Source organism: Cricetulus griseus, chromosome 3, assembly GCF_003668045.3.
Source record: "Cricetulus griseus strain 17A/GY chromosome 3, alternate assembly CriGri-PICRH-1.0, whole genome shotgun sequence".
Lineage (NCBI taxonomy): Eukaryota > Metazoa > Chordata > Mammalia > Rodentia > Cricetidae > Cricetulus > Cricetulus griseus.
The window spans coordinates 37,653,152-37,670,264 of record NC_048596.1 but is presented as its reverse complement, the minus strand read 5'-3'; the positions used below and the strand labels follow the sequence as shown (position 1 = coordinate 37,670,264).

Genomic DNA, 17,113 nt, shown 5'->3' with positions numbered 1-17,113 from the left:
AGGTTAAGATGTTTTTGTTAATGGCCCTGAGGTAGAAAATCTTGAGGAACAATTTAAAGTTTAGAAAGGCACACAGTGAGGGATTCATTGAGGGTTGAGGTCAAGAAAAAAAACAATGACCATTGCTATCTGACGAACTTTTCTTGCTAGGATGGGCTGGTGATCAAAGGTAATGATTAATTCCTTGTACCCATTTCTGCCCTCAGCTTCCTGATATATACAGTTGATGAATGAGTATGCACCCTGAGGATTTAAAATAGAGCTGACTGGGTTGTTTTTCATATATAAAAGTTTAGATTTGTGATTCTTTTAAGATTTAAAATTTGCCTTTTAAGACAAATAATAAAATAATTGGTCTTTCCTTTGTAACTGCAAAACACAGCCTTCCAGCAAAAGAACTGGCTAGAAAAATGCCTTGCTTGCTTACACTCTGTTAATCTGTAATAAGTTGCTTGGGAATGAATGTATGTGGGTTCTTGGGATGACTTGTTTTTCACCTGTAATATGTAAAGTGTTTAATCATGTAAGGCATATGGAAAACATGTTTTTTTTTTTTTACTTGTGTTCATTGCAATCCTTTACTTAAAAAATAGAATGTAGCCACATAATTTTTATACTGCTTGAAAGATTTTGCTGGGATATACAAGCTGAAAGGAAAAAGGAGAAGGATGTAGAAGAAAGACATCAGGCAGTAGCTAGCAAAAAAAGACATCAAGAGAGACAGAAGGGGAACCTCAGGGTAGAAGAACAGAACAGAAAAAGAATAGAGTAGAACAAGCAACAAAAAGAATAATAAAATGAAAAACTAAGATTTGACCCTCAGAAAAGTCATTGTGTGTCTGTTTGTCTGTCCAGTAGTTGGCCTGCTCTGCATCTTCTCTTCAGTTTCTCTGACCTGCTGAAGAGCTGCCATTCATCAGCAGCCTAGCTGAGATCCTGACATGTTGGAGGTGTGTGTGTGTGTGTGTGTGTGTGTGTGTGTCCAGAGAATTAACTTTTACTCCCTCAGATAGAAAAGTCAATTGTGTGATTATTTCATCAACTCCATGAATCCCCCTCATTCCCTGAGCTGATGAAGGCTGGGTCTCAACAGCAGCAATATTTCAGACAGACTTTAGTGCCATTGTGATATACTGTCCAGCTATCTGACCGTGAACAAGTGATTGATTTCACATAGTATCAGTTTCCTTCTCTATATAATACAGGTCACGTATGGTACCTGCCTGGGTCATACAGAGAGTGAAACAAGGTGCTTTTCATACTGAACTGAGCTATCACACTGAACACTGATAGAACAAACCACAACACTATTTTAGCTAAGCTGTCCCTGCAGTCCCCCACACCCAGTACATTCTTACCCTCGGTACATTGTCACCCCCAGTTTGATAGAAGTCTTAGCATAGTAGTATAGCTTTCCATGCCCTTCAAGTCTCCAGAAGAATATAATTCCATTTATGAAAGTCCCCCATTCAGTGAGATCAGCACTTCTATCTTTTATACCAAATGTTTCTCAATTTAGGGCTGCAGGTCTGGGAGCCTAAACTACAAGGATGGATGGAGCTTTCCTGTCTCCCTTCTCTGCTCATGGATCCCTGCCAGGTCTAACTGGCAGGGAGAGATTGGGTGGAAAGATGTCATGTTAAGTGGCCCTTACTCCCCTGACCTGAGCCAGAGCACATGGGTTTAGCTGACATTCAAGGTCAACTCCTCTCCTTGGACATTTTTGAGATTGCTTTTGGACATTCTTTTACTAAGGATCTACCTTCTGGAGACAAACAGAGCTCCACCCTCAACTCCCTATCTACTCCGTCCCAGGCTCAAACAAGGTAGCAGGAGCTCCTTCTAACATGTTCTTTCTGTCAATCCCAAAGATTCAAGGAGAAAGACCACTGACACAAATCACCATGGCCAAATTAAAACAAGCAATGAATTGAAGTAAGCTTTTTATTCTTATACCTGGAGCCCTCTCCCATGGCAGGGTTCAAGAGGTCAGCTTTGGATATGTAGGAGATAAGGTTTTTATAGCTCAGGAAAAGGCAAGTTTACCGATAGCAAGGTTTATAGACACAGAACCTAGCAAGGTAGTCATAACAACAGGTGGTCATAATAATCTTCTGAAATAACGGTAGGATTGCAATATGGTCATATCAACTTTTTGAAACAAAGACAAGATTGCCATTCCTGGAACAGGGAGTACAGAACCAGTTGCAGCTAAGGTTACAGGCAGAGCATAACCCAATTCTTGAGAAATAGGTCTAATCATAAAAAAGCAATGAACCTAGTTAGTTTGTCTTTACAGGGAGATGGCTTTAAATTCCAAGATGGAAGTGTGCTCCTTCATCATTTATTTCCCTGAGGGAGAGACTCAGTCATTATCTTAAATATGTTTTACTGCCATAGCTTATGATCTGAGTCCTTTCCAGTTTATCCCAAATCCCTACAGTAGTAGCCCTGCTGCCTACATGCTATGACTAACAGACTGGTTCCCACCTCCAGGCAGAAGCAGTAACTTCATGCCATAATGGTTTCCCTTGTGCCAGCAGGACCTCATGGAACCAGACCTGAGATCATGATCAGTTAGACTAAGACTGAATATGCATATTTCTTGCCCCATCCTTTTATTCTTCTATACAATCCCTAAGTTCCCATTGGTACCTGGTGAGGGCTTATAATGGCTTTCACTATTCCTTCCCAGTGTGGCAACACCAGACATAATCTTCCTGCCCTCACCACATGTCTCCAATTGGACTCTAGAGGCAGTGTGGTCTATTAGGAAGATCCCCCACCATGCACAGAGTCAGTCCTCTGACAGTAACATCAGTTATTTGGTAGGTCTCTGGTGCTGGGTGGCTGGCTCTCTGTCCCAGTCCTACAGTCTTTCTTAAAGGACTCCCACAGATTTTATCTGGTGAACTCATCTAGGCAAACACAAAGTTACTTGACAACTCTGAGTGCAGCTTGCTCCCTCTCTGTATTCTGCCACATCAGGCATAGATAGCAGCACCTCACACTGAGATTCTCAAGCTCGTGTCACAGACTAGGGCCGTATGTCTTTGAAATGTCAGGAAAGATGTCTCTCTGAACAGTTTTTCTCAACTATAGAAAAAGGAACCAGCAATCGTCAGGTAAACAAATCCTCCTTCAAACCAGCACTCTCCAAAAGCGTAACAGCTAACACTGTTTTACTCTGGTTCTGGTTCTGGTTCAGAGGTCTCAGATGGTTGGCAGGCTAGCCTCTATCAAGGGTGTTCATAGTTGGGTACAGTGGTCACACTTGGGGAAAATCAGAAGTTCAAAGTCATCCTCAGCTACATAGGAAATTTGAGGCCAGCCTGGGGTACATGAAATACTGGCTCAAAAAACAAACAAACAAACAAACAGTGTTCTAGTATTTAGGCCTATGCTAAAACTTTGGAAAAGCAGGAAGGGGGACTCACTAATTCATCACATGGTGGCCAGGAAGCCCTGAACTGGTGGTGTCTGCCTCTCCCTGGACACTGGGGACATTGAATGAGTGATATTACCGTCAATAAGGGTATGTTTAGAATGAGAATAGTAATTAATATTTTTCTTGACAATTTTGTAGCTTTGTTGTGAAAAACAAAAATGGATGGATCAGTAACTTAATAGACAAAACTCTTATCAGAAAACTAGACTTACTAAGATAAGAAAATTGTGGTTTTACCAGAATTAGTGGTTCTTCATCTATTTCCTTTGTATCTAAAACAGACCAGAAACCCTCAAGTTTCAAACCCAGGAGGAACAGCTGAGGTGCTTATTTAACATATCAAAGAGGATCTGGCCACCAGGTTCTCCCAGCATCCCTCAGTTCCAACCTGTTACAGGGCCCTCCTGGCTGATATACCCTGCCCACTACCCTAAACTCCAGCCAGTTTGATTAAAGATTCTCATCATGTACTCTCTTCGGGGCCTCCTGACTGCTGTATCTGGCTCCCTCTCTCCACTCTCTCTTCCCCTCCCCCTCCCCCTTGTCATGTCTACTCCATACTTTAGTTGCCTCTGCCTCTATGCTCTCCCACATATCTATAGTAAACTTTCTCCTCCACCACACCTGGGAACACTCATGTCCTTTCCTTTCCTTTTTATTTATTTTTGGTTTTATTTCTATGGAGAAACTGGTAGGAGGAGGACAGGGGTTCCACGATCATCACCAAATGTATAGGAAAGGCAAACATTGCTGTTAAATTTAAGCCTTGACCACTATAATATATAGAAGCCAAAGAAGGAAGGGTCTAAAACCCATGCACCTTAATTTCACTTCATCTCCCACAAGCCAGAGGCAATGTGCATCTTGCTTAACTTTCTCTTGCTCTGATCATGCACGAGGCAGCCCAGGTTTGGGGGGAATGTAGCAAAGGTGCTATTAACTGAACTCAGCACCAGACACATAAGCTCTGCCCACTTGCTGGCTGACTGTCAAGGAGACATTTGGGGGCATAGAGCAAGAAGCTTGGGTGAGAAAACGGAAATCTCACATCGACCATGTTATTTGGGCTGGCGCAGTAAAAAGAAAAAGCAAGGAAGGATGGACAGAAGGAAGGAAGGAAGGGAGGGGGAGGGAAGGGAGAGAGAGAGAGAGAGAGAGAGAGAGAGAGAGAGAGAGAGAGAGAGAGGCAGACAGACAGACAACAGAGAAATAGATATGTGAAGAAAACCCCATGTGTGTGAATGAGAACGGTGCAGAGGAAGTGTCTTCTCTACCAATGTATTGGGTCCTAAAAGTTGCCTCATTCCACATCAAACCAGCTGCAACTTTACACTGAATCTCATCTTTTCCAGGTCATCCTGCTTGTTCTCTGCTCATTACAACTAAAAGAAATGGAGGAAGCCAAACTACCATGCTAAGTCAGTTCATTCCATCTACTGTAGAGAACAGAGAATATTCTAGACTAATTTCCAATATATAATTATGTCTTTTCCCAGGTCTGGCAATATCACAAAGCTATTTGAGTGCATCATCCTTTAGGGGCAAAATATGAGACCTACCCAGTGTTCGCAGCATGTTCACCTTCTACTGTGTCAAGTAACCCACTCTTCAGAACCTGAGGCTATCTCCCAAGAGATGCTCAAGAAAGCCTGGGATTAGGACAAGGGTAGCAGAAGTGCTGTTGGCTGAGCTCAGCATTAGGCACATGAACTCCACCCATGTGCTGGCCAACTGCCAAGAAGACATCCCAAGGTTTAAATGGGTTTGTAGGGGTTTTTAGAATTTATTTGTGTACATATCTATTGTGCGTGAGTGTATGGTGTACATGCACACACGTATGTTCAGGTGCCCATGCCTTAGATCACAGTACCAACAGAGGTCAGGAGAGGGCATGGGTCCCTCTCCATCATTCTCCCCATCAGGGGGTGGGAACAAGGTCCCTCCTTGGCACTGGAGTTCACTTGTTTTTGTCTGGCCAAGCTCACCTTGCTGTTTCTGTCTTCCCTGGAACTGGAGTTAAAGCTGAGTGACAGATGCCCTGCTTGTTGTGTCAATACTGAGATCTTAACTCTGGTCCCCATGATTATGCAGCAAGTGCACTCACTCACTCAGTCATCTCTTCCATCCCTTAAACCAGGCTTTCATCTAGCCCCAAAGCTACTGCCATTGTATGGCACAAGTAAGGAGTTCTTAGACCACTAAGCTTATGTTGACTAGATAGATACTCAAGTGGACAAGCATTAATCTACTCCACATGACTCAAACAGTAATTGCTTACACATGCATATTCTTTCTGTAACTGGACCCCCAAATTTTATGATAGAAGGTTTAATTTCTTATAAAACTTATCTGAAGGAAAGTATAAAAAAAATCATAGACCCGGGTTCAAATTTCATTTTCCCATTTCCCTTGCTACGTGACTCTCAATGAACTGCTCAGCTCTCTCCATGCCTCTATAAAATGGAGATAAATACCAACTTCTGTCTTAGGGTTTTTTTATTGCTGTGAAGAGACACCATGACCATAGCAACTCTTACAAAGAAAACATTTAATTGGGGCTGGCTTACAGTTTCAGAAGCTCAGTACATGATCACCATGACAGGGAGAATGGCAGCATGCAAGGAGATATGGAGCTGGCTACAACTTGACCAGAAGGCAGCAGCAGAAGTCCACTGACTGTCACACTGAGTAAAGCTTGGGAAAAGAGACCTCAAAGCCCACCCCCACAGTGACACACTTCCTCCAACAAGGCCACACCTCCTAATAGTGCCACTCCCTTTGGGGGCTATTTTCTTTCAAACCACCACACTGGCTTCACACGGTTATTCTAGAAGATGGAAGTTATCCAGAAATATGTTACTATTCCAGCAAGATGCTACTATGCAGCATAGCATCACATCCTCCCACAGTGGTACAACTAGAAAGCACAAGGGATCTTTAAGAGGTAAGAGACTCCCTTGAGAGGAAGCCATTAGGCCAGTGAGGGTATACTCTCAAAGGAAATTGGGTGGCCCAGTTTCAGTTTCCTTCTTATTCCTGTCTTAAAATGTGGCTACTCACCCTGACATACATTCCCCCAATGACATGTCACCTTTATCAGACCAGTGGGGTGACCTAATTTTGGATTTAAAACCTCCAGAATTGCAAGTTCAAATAAAAATTTTTCCTTCATATGTAGCCTGTGTCCAATATTTTGTTCGAGCAACTGGAAGCTAACTAACACAGTCAGGCAGCATGCTGAGCACTTTGTTGTGTCTAATTCACTCAATAACCTTAAGAAGCAGGTGCATTTTAAAGGTTTGCTAAGTGCAACTAAGTCACCTAACTAAATGTCACAAATGAGAACCAGAGTTGGAAAAGATATTTCTCACCTTAACTTTTTGTTGTTTCAGGATGATAAAGATTTTAGACAAAGAATTAACAGCTACTACTTACTGAACTGTCATTTCCAAATCGACAATATGTCGAATTACAGAAGTTTTTCTCTGCCCCGGGACATTCTAGGTCATAATCTTTGGGGAAAGCTTCTCTGTCACGGTGCCTTCAAGGAAAAAATAGTAAAATATTATTAGGAATAATCCTTATTGACCATGCTTTGAATTTTAAAACTTTAAACGTGCTATATTTCATGCTGTTCTCTTAATCATTAATCTGTCAAATTCATGATGAATGATGTGTTTCTCACCACTTTTCAAAGAATTCTGAGACTACTCCCTAAAAACAACTTGGCACATTCAGTTAAACTTATACTGTCATAGAAACACTACTTAACTAACATAGTAATTATTCAGTAGCTCCAGTGAACTGAAACTTATTTAATAATGTAGATTAATTACTGCCAGTAAATTCGAAAATAAGATATGGGAATAGCTTTAAAAGGCAACTTGTCACTTTAGAAATTCTCTCTTCCGTGAACTTCAATTACATTGTTTTTTTTTTTTTCAAATGAGGCAGGATGCATTGAGTGATAACCGGTGTGGTCCCTGTTTCCAAGGAACATCTGAGGAAACAGATAATCACCAGCTAAAAACCAAACAACAAAGCCCCACTGCCTTTTGTTTTTAAAATTCGTTTACTTTATGAGTGCTCTAGTGCTCTATCTGCATGTATGACTTTATGCCAGACAACCCTTATAAAGTAAAACATCTAATTGGGACTGGCATACAGTTTCAGAGGTTTAGCCCATTACCATCATGGCAGAACATGGTGGCATGCATACATATTCCTGGAGAAGATGCTGAGAGTCTTAAATCTTGATACACAGACAGTAGAATGAAAATCTGTGTTATAATGGTAGACTTGAGCTTATAAGACCTCAAAGCATGCCTCCACAGTGACACACATCCTCCAGAAAGGCTATACCTACTCCAACAAGGCCACATCTTCTAATAGTGCTGCTGCCTATGAGCCAAGCATTCAAACAAATGAGTCTATGGGGGCCATTCCTATTCAAACCACCACAGCAACAAAGAAAATAAGTAGTGCACCTGGCCACCAGTATTTTGTCTGAGCAACAGAAAGCAGACTAACATAGTGCTGCTTTTTGTTGGGCTGCATTTGCAACAGGCACAGCACTGCATTGGGGAATAAACGTTAGGGAGTCTACCTTCAGCCATTCCCTGCCTCTGCAGAAACTGCCATAAGTAATTAGGAAGGAAGACCTTAATTTGGACAATTTCTTCCAGCTGGGAGGTTTATTGTGGCACCCAGAATCTGTCTTTGCTGTCACTTCATCAGCAGAAGCATCCCCAGCTCTCTATGGTCTCCCATTATGGATCCAGCCATGATGCATGCTGGGCATTCGTGTATCTCCTGGCCATCTGTATGACTGAGAAATGTCCGTTAAGGCCAATTGATATTTAAATTGTGTTATTTTGGTTTTTTTTTTTTTGTTATTGAGGTTTTTAGTTCCTTGTATATTTTGGACCTTGACATTCTGCCAGATGAATAGTTGGTTAAAATTTTCCCCTTGCTCTGCTGTTTCCATTGCTTCAATGAAGCTTTTCAAATGATGTCAGCTAGTTTGTCTGCTTTTGATTTTGATTTTGTGATTTTCCAGGGGGTGGGGTGGGGCGTCTTATTTTAAAAGATTCTAGCCCATTTCATTGTCTTGAAGCTTTTTTCTGATTTTTTTCTTCTATTAGTTTAAAATTCCAAGTGTTATTTTAAAATTCCAAGTGTTATAGTTAAATCTTTAATGTGTTAAATTGTGTGTGTGTGTGTGTGTGTGTGTGTGTGTGTGTGTGTGTGTTTAGAGACAAGGCTAGTCTCAAACTCTGCTGGGCTGTGCCTCTTGCATGTTGGGACTATGGGCACATGCTACCACCCTGGGAGTTTTAATCCATTTGCAGTTGTGTTTTTGTTTGCTTGGGTTTTTGTTGTGTTTGTTTATTTGTAATTGGTGAGACTGGGGTGTGGTTTTTTTTTTATTCTGGATATGCAAACACTATCTCCCCAGCACCTTAACTAAAAGCACCATCCTTTCTCTCATGTTCCATTCTTAAAGATCTGGTGCCATTGAAATTCTAAGGTGAATTCACAACACAAGAATGCACAGAGACTGTGATCTCAAAATCACTCTTCTAGGCTAGCAAATTTTATTAGACTTTGGGGTAGGATTTAAACTATACCCCAACCCAATGAAGATAGCACAAACATTTGTGGATGCTTAGAGACATTTATTTGTTTATTTATTCCTAGTATCTAAAGCCCAAATAGTGACACACATTCGTAATCTCCAATACTGGAGTCTGAATGTAGAGGACCAATGAGTGTGAAGACAGCTTAAGCTAGGCTCTGCCTCCATAGCCAAACGAAACAGACTTTTAGTTGTAGAATCTAGGTAGAATGGGATGCTACAGAATCTAGCAAGATTTGTTGAAGGAAGCAGAACGTATTTTTAATAAGAGGGAAACACAGACAGAAAGAGAAGAACGTTGGAGGAAGGAAACCCAGGAGAGAGAGGAAAGACTAAGACAGGAAGCAGAGGAAAAAGAGGTTGCAAGAGACCGTAAGCGGAATAAAGAAATGAGCAGGCTATTGGCCACAGTAGTGACAGGCCAGAGACAGAATAGACAGAGGGATGACAGAAGGGGGCCCCACCTGGACAGGGACCAATGTGCTTACTGTAAAGAAAAAGGACATTGGGCAAGAGAATGCCCTAAGAACCCCCGGGCCAAGCTTCCACGGCCAAGGGCTTCTGACCTCCTGAACCTAGAAGATTAGAGGAGTCAGGGCCAGGAGCCCCCCCCCCCTGAGCCCAGGATAACACTGCAAGTCGGGGGGCATCCGGTCACCTTCCTAGTCGATACAGGGGCACAACATTCCGTTCTGAATCGGTCACCCGGACCCCTGAGTCACCGGACTGCATGGGTACAGGGAGCTACAGGCGGAAAGCAGTACCATTGGACTACAAATCGGCAGCTCCAGCTCGCGACCGGTAAGGTTATGCATTCTTTCCTCCATGTGCCAGATTGCCCCTACCCCTTACTAGGACGGGACCTATTGACCAAATTAAAAGCTCAAATACACTTTGAGAGGTCAGAAGTCAAAGTCACAGGGCCAGAGGGAATTCCCCTTACCATCTTGACAATGTCCATAGAAGATGAATATAGACTCCATGAAAAGAGGACTAACTCGAACAATCAGGAAACCCTTGACCACTGGCTTGCGGAATTTCCCCAAGCCTGGGCTGAAACAGGAGGAATGGGCCTTGCCATTAACCAGGCCCCAATTATAGTAACCTTAAAAGCTGCCATCCTTCCTGCATCCGTCAGACAGTATCCAATGCCTAAAGAAGCCCGCGAAGGAATTCGGCCACATATTAAAAGGTTACTTGAACAAGGGATTCTGGTGCCCTGTAAATCTCCTTGGAATACACCCTTGTTACCCGTTAGGAAGCCGGGAACTAATGATTACAGGCCAGTGCAGGATCTGAGAGAAGTCAATAAAAGGATAGAGGACATACACCCTACTGTCCCCAACCCTTACAATTTGCTGAGTGGATTGCCACCTAACTATACCTGGTACACAGTCTTAGATCTTAAAGATGCTTTCTTCTGCCTCCGCCTGCATCCCACCAGCCAGCCTATATTTGCCTTTGAATGGCAGGACGAGGCCCTTGGAATCTCTGGGCAGCTGACTTGGACTAGGCTACCTCAAGGGTTTAAGAACAGCCCTACCCTTTTTGATGAAGCTTTACATCAGGACCTGGCAGAATTCCGGGTTAGGTACCCCGCTCTAATCCTCTTACAATATGTAGATGACATTCTCCTGGCAGCCAAAACCAAAGGGGAATGCAAGGAAGGCACTCAAGCCCTCCTCCAGACTCTTGGGAGCCTAGGGTACCGGGCATCCGCCAAGAAGGCCCAGATATGTCAGAAACAGGTGACCTATTTAGGATACAAGATAAAGGATGGACGGCGATGGCTAACGGAAGCCCGTATGCGAGCCATCTTAGACATTCCCACCCCACAAAATCCCCGCCAACTGAGAGAGTTCTTGGGAACGGCAGGCTTCTGCCGCCTATGGATCCCCGGGTTTGCCGAAATGGCGGCTCCCCTCTACCCCCTCACTCGGCCAGGGGTTGCTTTTAAATGGGAAGAGCCCCAAAAGAAAGCCTTCACCGACATCAAAAAGGCTCTCCTTGAATCACCAGCCCTGGGTCTACCGGACTTAGCTAAGCCATTTGAACTTTTTATAGATGAGAAAGAGGGCTATGCTAAGGGAGTCCTCACCCAAAAACTGGGGCCTTGGAGAAGGCCCACTGCATACCTCTCCAAGAAATTGGATCCTGTGGCATCGGGATGGCCACCCTGCCTTCGAATGATTGCCGCTATAGCCCTGCTGGTAAAAGATTCTCACAAGCTAACCTTGGGGCAGCCTTTGACCATACATGCCCCTCATGCAGTTGAGGCAGTCATCAGACAGCCTCCAGACAGATGGCTTACTAATGCCCGAATGACTCATTACCAGACTATGCTGTTAGACAAAGACCGGGTCCACTTCGGGCCTTTGGTGACTCTGAACCCAGCCACCCTGCTCCCCCTCCCTGGGGAGCCCGAGGCTCATGATTGCTTACAGGTATTGGCCGAGGCCCATGGGGCGAGATCCGACCTGACTGACCAGCCTCTACCCAGCCCGGACCACATCTGGTTCACGGATGGAAGCAGCTTTTTGCATCAAGGAGAACGAAGGGCGGGCGCGGCAGTCACCACAGAGAATCAGGTCGTCTGGGCCCAGGCACTCCCCCCTGGAACTTCCGCGCAGAGGGCAGAACTCATAGCACTCACGCAGGCTCTAAAATTGGCAGAAGGTAAGAGGCTCACCGTGTATACAGACAGTCGTTATGCCTTCGCCACTGCCCATATACATGGAGAAATTTACAGAGGGAGGGGGCTGTTTACCTCCGAAGGGAAAGACATTAAAAATAAGGAGGAAATCCTCGCTCTCTTAAGGGCTCTTCATCTGCCCGCCGCCTTAAGTATCATACATTGCCCTGGACACCAAAAAGGGGATTCTTTTGAAGCAAGGGGCAATCGAAGGGCAGACTTGGCTGCCCGAGAGGCGGCCCTGACCACAGACACCACTAACCTCCTGGCTCTAGAGCCCACCAACGACCATCCCTTCCCCTCATGGGACTATGAACAAAGAGACATCCAAACCCTAGAGAAATTGGGAGCCACAAAGGAACCAAACGGGGATTGGACTTATGAAGGAAAGACTGTCATCCCCTACCGGGTAACCAAGTACCTAGTGACATTTTTACATAAGATGACACATCTGAGCTCCAAGAAGATGCGGGAGCTCCTCGAACGAGAAGAGGAATTCAATTTCCTTTTGGGGAAGAATGATATTCTAAAACAGGTAACTGAGCAATGTGATGCGTGCGCCCGAGTCAACGCATCCAGACTGAAGCTTCCTCCCGGGAACCGGGTCAGAGGCTACCGGCCCGGAACACATTGGGAGATAGATTTCACTGAGATTAAACCAGGTAAATATGGATACAAGTATCTATTAGTTTTTGTAGACACCTTTTCAGGATGGGTTGAAGCCTTCCCTACTAAACATGAAACAGCCAAGATCGTTACTAAGAAATTGCTTGAAGAAATCTTTCCCCGTTATGGGATGCCTCAGGTACTGGGAACAGACAATGGGCCCGCCTTCGTCTCCCAGGTAAGTCAGTCAGTGGCCACCTTGTTGGGGATTGATTGGAAATTACATTGTGCTTATAGACCCCAAAGTTCAGGACAGGTAGAAAGGATGAATAGAACAATCAAGGAGACTTTAACAAAATTGTCGCTTGCAACTGGCACTAGAGAATGGGTCCTCCTACTCCCCCTAGCACTCCACCGCACTCGTAATACCCCTGGACCACATGGGCTCACACCCTTTGAGATCCTGCATGGAGTACCTACTCCTATCATTAACTTTCTTGATCAAGATGTCTCAGATTTTGCTAACTCCCCTTCTCTCCAAGCTCATTTACAGGCCCTCCAACTAGTACAACGGGAGGTCTGGAAACCCCTTGCTCAAGCTTATAAAGACCAGAGGGACCATCCCACCATCCCCCATTCCTACCAGATCGGGGACACCGTTTGGGTCCGGCGTCACCAGGCCAAGAACCTTGAACCCCGCTGGAAGGGACCCTACATCGTTTTGCTTACCACTCCCACCGCACTCAAGGTAGACGGCATTGCAGCTTGGATACATGCTTCACATGTAAAGCCAGCCCGACCCACCGATTCAGCCACTGCATCAGAATGGACCGCACACCGCACTCAAAATCCTTTAAAGATAAGACTCTCTCGTACACCCTCCTGTTGATTGGTTGTCTGTTTACCCCCCATGTAGCAACTAACCCCCACAGGGTTTATAATATCACCTGGAAAATAGCCAATCTAGGGACCGGGGAAATAGCCAACCTCAGCACTTATATAGGGACTCTACATGATGGGTTCCCTCCTCTCTATGTCGACCTATGTGACTTAGTAGGGTCTGATTGGGATCCCTCTGACCAGGAACCATTCCCAGGGTACGGATGCCACCACCCTGGGGGAAGGATAGGAACAAGAAGCAAGGATTTTTATGTTTGCCCCGGCCATAAACCAACTCATGGCTGCGGGGGGCCACAGGAAGGGTACTGTGCAAGATGGGGATGTGAAACCACAGGGGAGGCTTACTGGAAACCCTCTTCCTCTTGGGATTTCATCACTCTCAAATGGAGGGAGATCCCAGGGTATGCAGGGAAAGGACCATGGAGATGTGGGCAAAGAGCCTGCGGACCCTGTTATGATAATGCCGGAGGGGGAGGTTTTCAAGGCGCCACCCCCGGAGGAAAATGCAACCCTCTCATCCTAAGGTTCACAGATGCTGGAAAAAGGACTACTTGGGATAGTCCTAAAGTCTGGGGACTCCGGCTGCACCGAGCAGGGAAAGATCCGGTGACCTTATTCTCCCTGTACAGACAAATTACTCCCCTAAGCCAACAATCAGTCAGGCCAAACACAGTAATAGCGGACCAGAGAGCCCCAACCCAATTTCAAGTCCCTGAACCCCCTACCGTTCCTAAAGCTATCACTCCTACACCAGGTGCTGTCACCTTCTCCCCCACCCCAGACGCCCTAAACATAGAGATAACCAGAGACCCTCCAGGTACCGGAGATAGATTATTACAATTAATCCAAGGAGTTTACCAAGCCTTAAATTTTTCAGACCCCAACAAGACTCAGGAATGCTGGTTATGCCTAGTTTCCCGGCCCCCATATTATGAAGGCGTGGCAATACTGGGCAACTACTCCAACCAGACCTCAGCACCTACCAGTTGTGGAGCTGCTATGCAGCACAAGCTCACAATATCTGAGGTCTCAGGAAAGGGGCTATGCATAGGCAGGATTCCTCCCTCACATCAAGAATTATGTAACCAAGTAGAGCCATTATCTCAGGACAGCCGATACCTTGTTGCCCCTTATGGAACTTATTGGGCTTGCAGTACTGGGTTGACTCCCTGTGTCTCTACCACTGTTCTCAACACCACCATTGACTTTTGTATATTGATAGAACTTTGGCCCAAAGTCACATACCACCAACCTGAATATGTTTACAGCGTACTAGAGAAATCAACCCAATATAAGAGAGAGCCAATATCCTTTACCGTGGCCCTATTATTAGGAGGAATAACAGTGGGGGGCATAGCAGCCGGCATAGGGACCGGAACCGTTGCCCTACAGGGAATTAATCATTTTAAGCTTCTACAACAAGCCATGCACACGGATATCCAGGTCCTAGAAGAGTCAGTCAGTGCACTCGAGAAATCCTTAACATCACTCTCTGAGGTGGTCCTGCAGAACAGACGAGGATTAGATTTATTATTTTTACAGGAAGGGGGGCTATGTGCTGCCCTCAAGGAAGAATGCTGTTTTTATGCAGATCATACAGGAATAGTTAGGGACAGCATGGCCAAACTTAGGGAAAGGCTAAAGCAGAGGCAACAGCTATTTGAGTCTCAACAAGGATGGTTCGAAGGATGGTTTGCTAAGTCCCCCTGGTTGACTACCCTTATATCCACGCTCATGGGACCTCTGGTTATTCTATTTTTGATCCTCATATTTGGTCCCTGCATTCTGAACAAACTGACTCAATTCATCAGAGAACGACTATCTGTTGTACAGGCCTTAGTCTTAACTCAACAATACCATCAGCTAAAGCAAATAGATCCAGAATATCCAGAGACCTCTGAATGAAAGATTCCATTCAGTTACAAGAGAAATGGGGGAATGAAAGACCCCTGCCCCTTAGCCCTTTCTTTCTCAAGTTTGTCTCCTCTTCCTCCTGTCGGCGGCTTCCCCAATCCCCACCCCCGGAGGCCTTCCCCTGCCACCCGCCGCACGCCGGGCCCGAGAACAAGCACCAGGTGGGCCGGCCCGAGAACGAGCACCGGGTGGGCCGGCACGAGGGCGAGCACCAGGTGGGTCGGCACGAACACCAAGTGAGCTGGCCTGGAGCCCTGCCCCTGAGCTCCCGCCCGAAGAGAAACACTCCGTCCCAAGGTCTCCGCCCCCAAGGTCAGCCATCAGGAAGGGGGGGGATTGAGTCTGCTGTACCAGACACCAGACACCAGACCTTGAGAATATGCTGATCTGGAATGGCTCTGTGTCTCATTTGAACCATCCAATAGAAATGATTCTGTATTTTGCCTCATTTGAAAGACTCTATGTTTCACCTCATTTGAATAACTCTGTACTTTGCCTCATTTGAATAACCCTGTATAGCGCCTCATATACATTGACCAATGGGAATAGCTCTGTACAATGCCTCATTAGAATTATCCAATAGAATCCCTGCTCCTAGCTTGCGCCTTTTTCCCTATATAAGGACCCCTTTCCCTTGGCTCGGGGCACTTAGCCATACAGAAGCTAAGTCGCCCCGGGTACCCGCGTCTCCAATAAAGCCTCTTGCTTTTGCATCCAAGTTCGTGGCCTCGCTGATTCCTGGGTGTGGGTCTCCTTATACGAAAGTACCTCTTCGGGGGTCTTTCACAAGAAGCTGGCAATGACACTGCTGAACTCCTATAATGTCAGGTAGGTGCCCACCACACACACACACAAAAAAAAATCGGTAACACATGTCATTAGCACTGAGGTTGCGACAGCTGCGAGAATAGATGCATCTTTGATTCTTAGATCATTAGTAACCAAAACACAGCGCTTCCCATGAAAGAACAAGGTAAACAGGAGAGGATGGAGTTAACCATCCTCAGAAAAAGCACCTTGAGAAATTCCCTGTGTGGCACAAGGCTGATTCAGCTCCAGCCAAAGAGCCATAAACAGTTTCAAGGAGCACCCAAACTATCCCACCCAGGTGAAAGTGACCCCATCCGGTTGGTCAGGCAATGACTAATTTTGGTAAATAACATCTCCCCACAACTGTCCTTGTGAGCAACTGTTAGTAACAATTTTGAAATTCTCCTACACCCCCATCAATAAACCCAAAGGTCACCCACCTACTCTTACCCAATCCTGAACAGCCGAGGCATGTACCACACTGATTGCGGTTTTTCCTATATAAATCCCTTGCAATTGAGGCCAGGCACCCTTTTCCTGCAGCTGCTACACCAGTTTGCTGGACAGGGTCCCTGCTGAGGCTTGTAATTTAACAATAAACCTTGTGCATTTGCATTGGTGAGTCTGTTCCTTGGTGGTCTTTGGGGAGGTCTCACGAACTTGGCATAACATCCAAGAGTAGTCAATATCCCCTGAAATGGGTGGGACCCATACAAAGCTGCCAACATTAAAATAATCAACTCTAAGAATAAGATCTTTAACATGAAAAACAATACTACATTCATTCAAACTGAGTAAATTTAACCATATAAAAATGCACTACACTATCACTGTAGTCTGCACAGCAGCTTGAGTTACCAAAAAGAGTGTCATTGGCCAACCTTGGTCAGATCTAGAGTCTTTTGTAGATCCCCATCCAGACATGAATCTGCAATTAGCTCAAGGTTAAAGACATTTAAATATAGGTATTCTATGCCTCCAGATATTCTAGGCCAGATGGGAAGACAGACTGAAGTTCATCCTGGGAAGAGGACCCTTGACAGACTCTTAACAGCAGTGCCAGGATGTTCCTACAGAAATGGCTTTCCTCCATTTTTATTTGCTA

The 17,113-nt window shown here is 45.1% G+C and overlaps 1 protein-coding gene across 1 annotated transcript in view; it reads right to left on the bottom strand.

Moving 5' to 3' along the window:
• Nucleotides 1-17,113, bottom strand: part of LOC100770890 (protein C9orf135 homolog) — a 103,814-nt gene that overhangs the window by 56,297 nt on the left and 30,404 nt on the right. Inside the window, exon 2 of the mRNA XM_027406512.2 lies at nt 6,884-6,989. Within this exon, the coding sequence (XP_027262313.1) occupies nt 6,884-6,989 (106 nt within the window). The remainder of the gene's footprint in view (nt 1-6,883; nt 6,990-17,113) is intronic.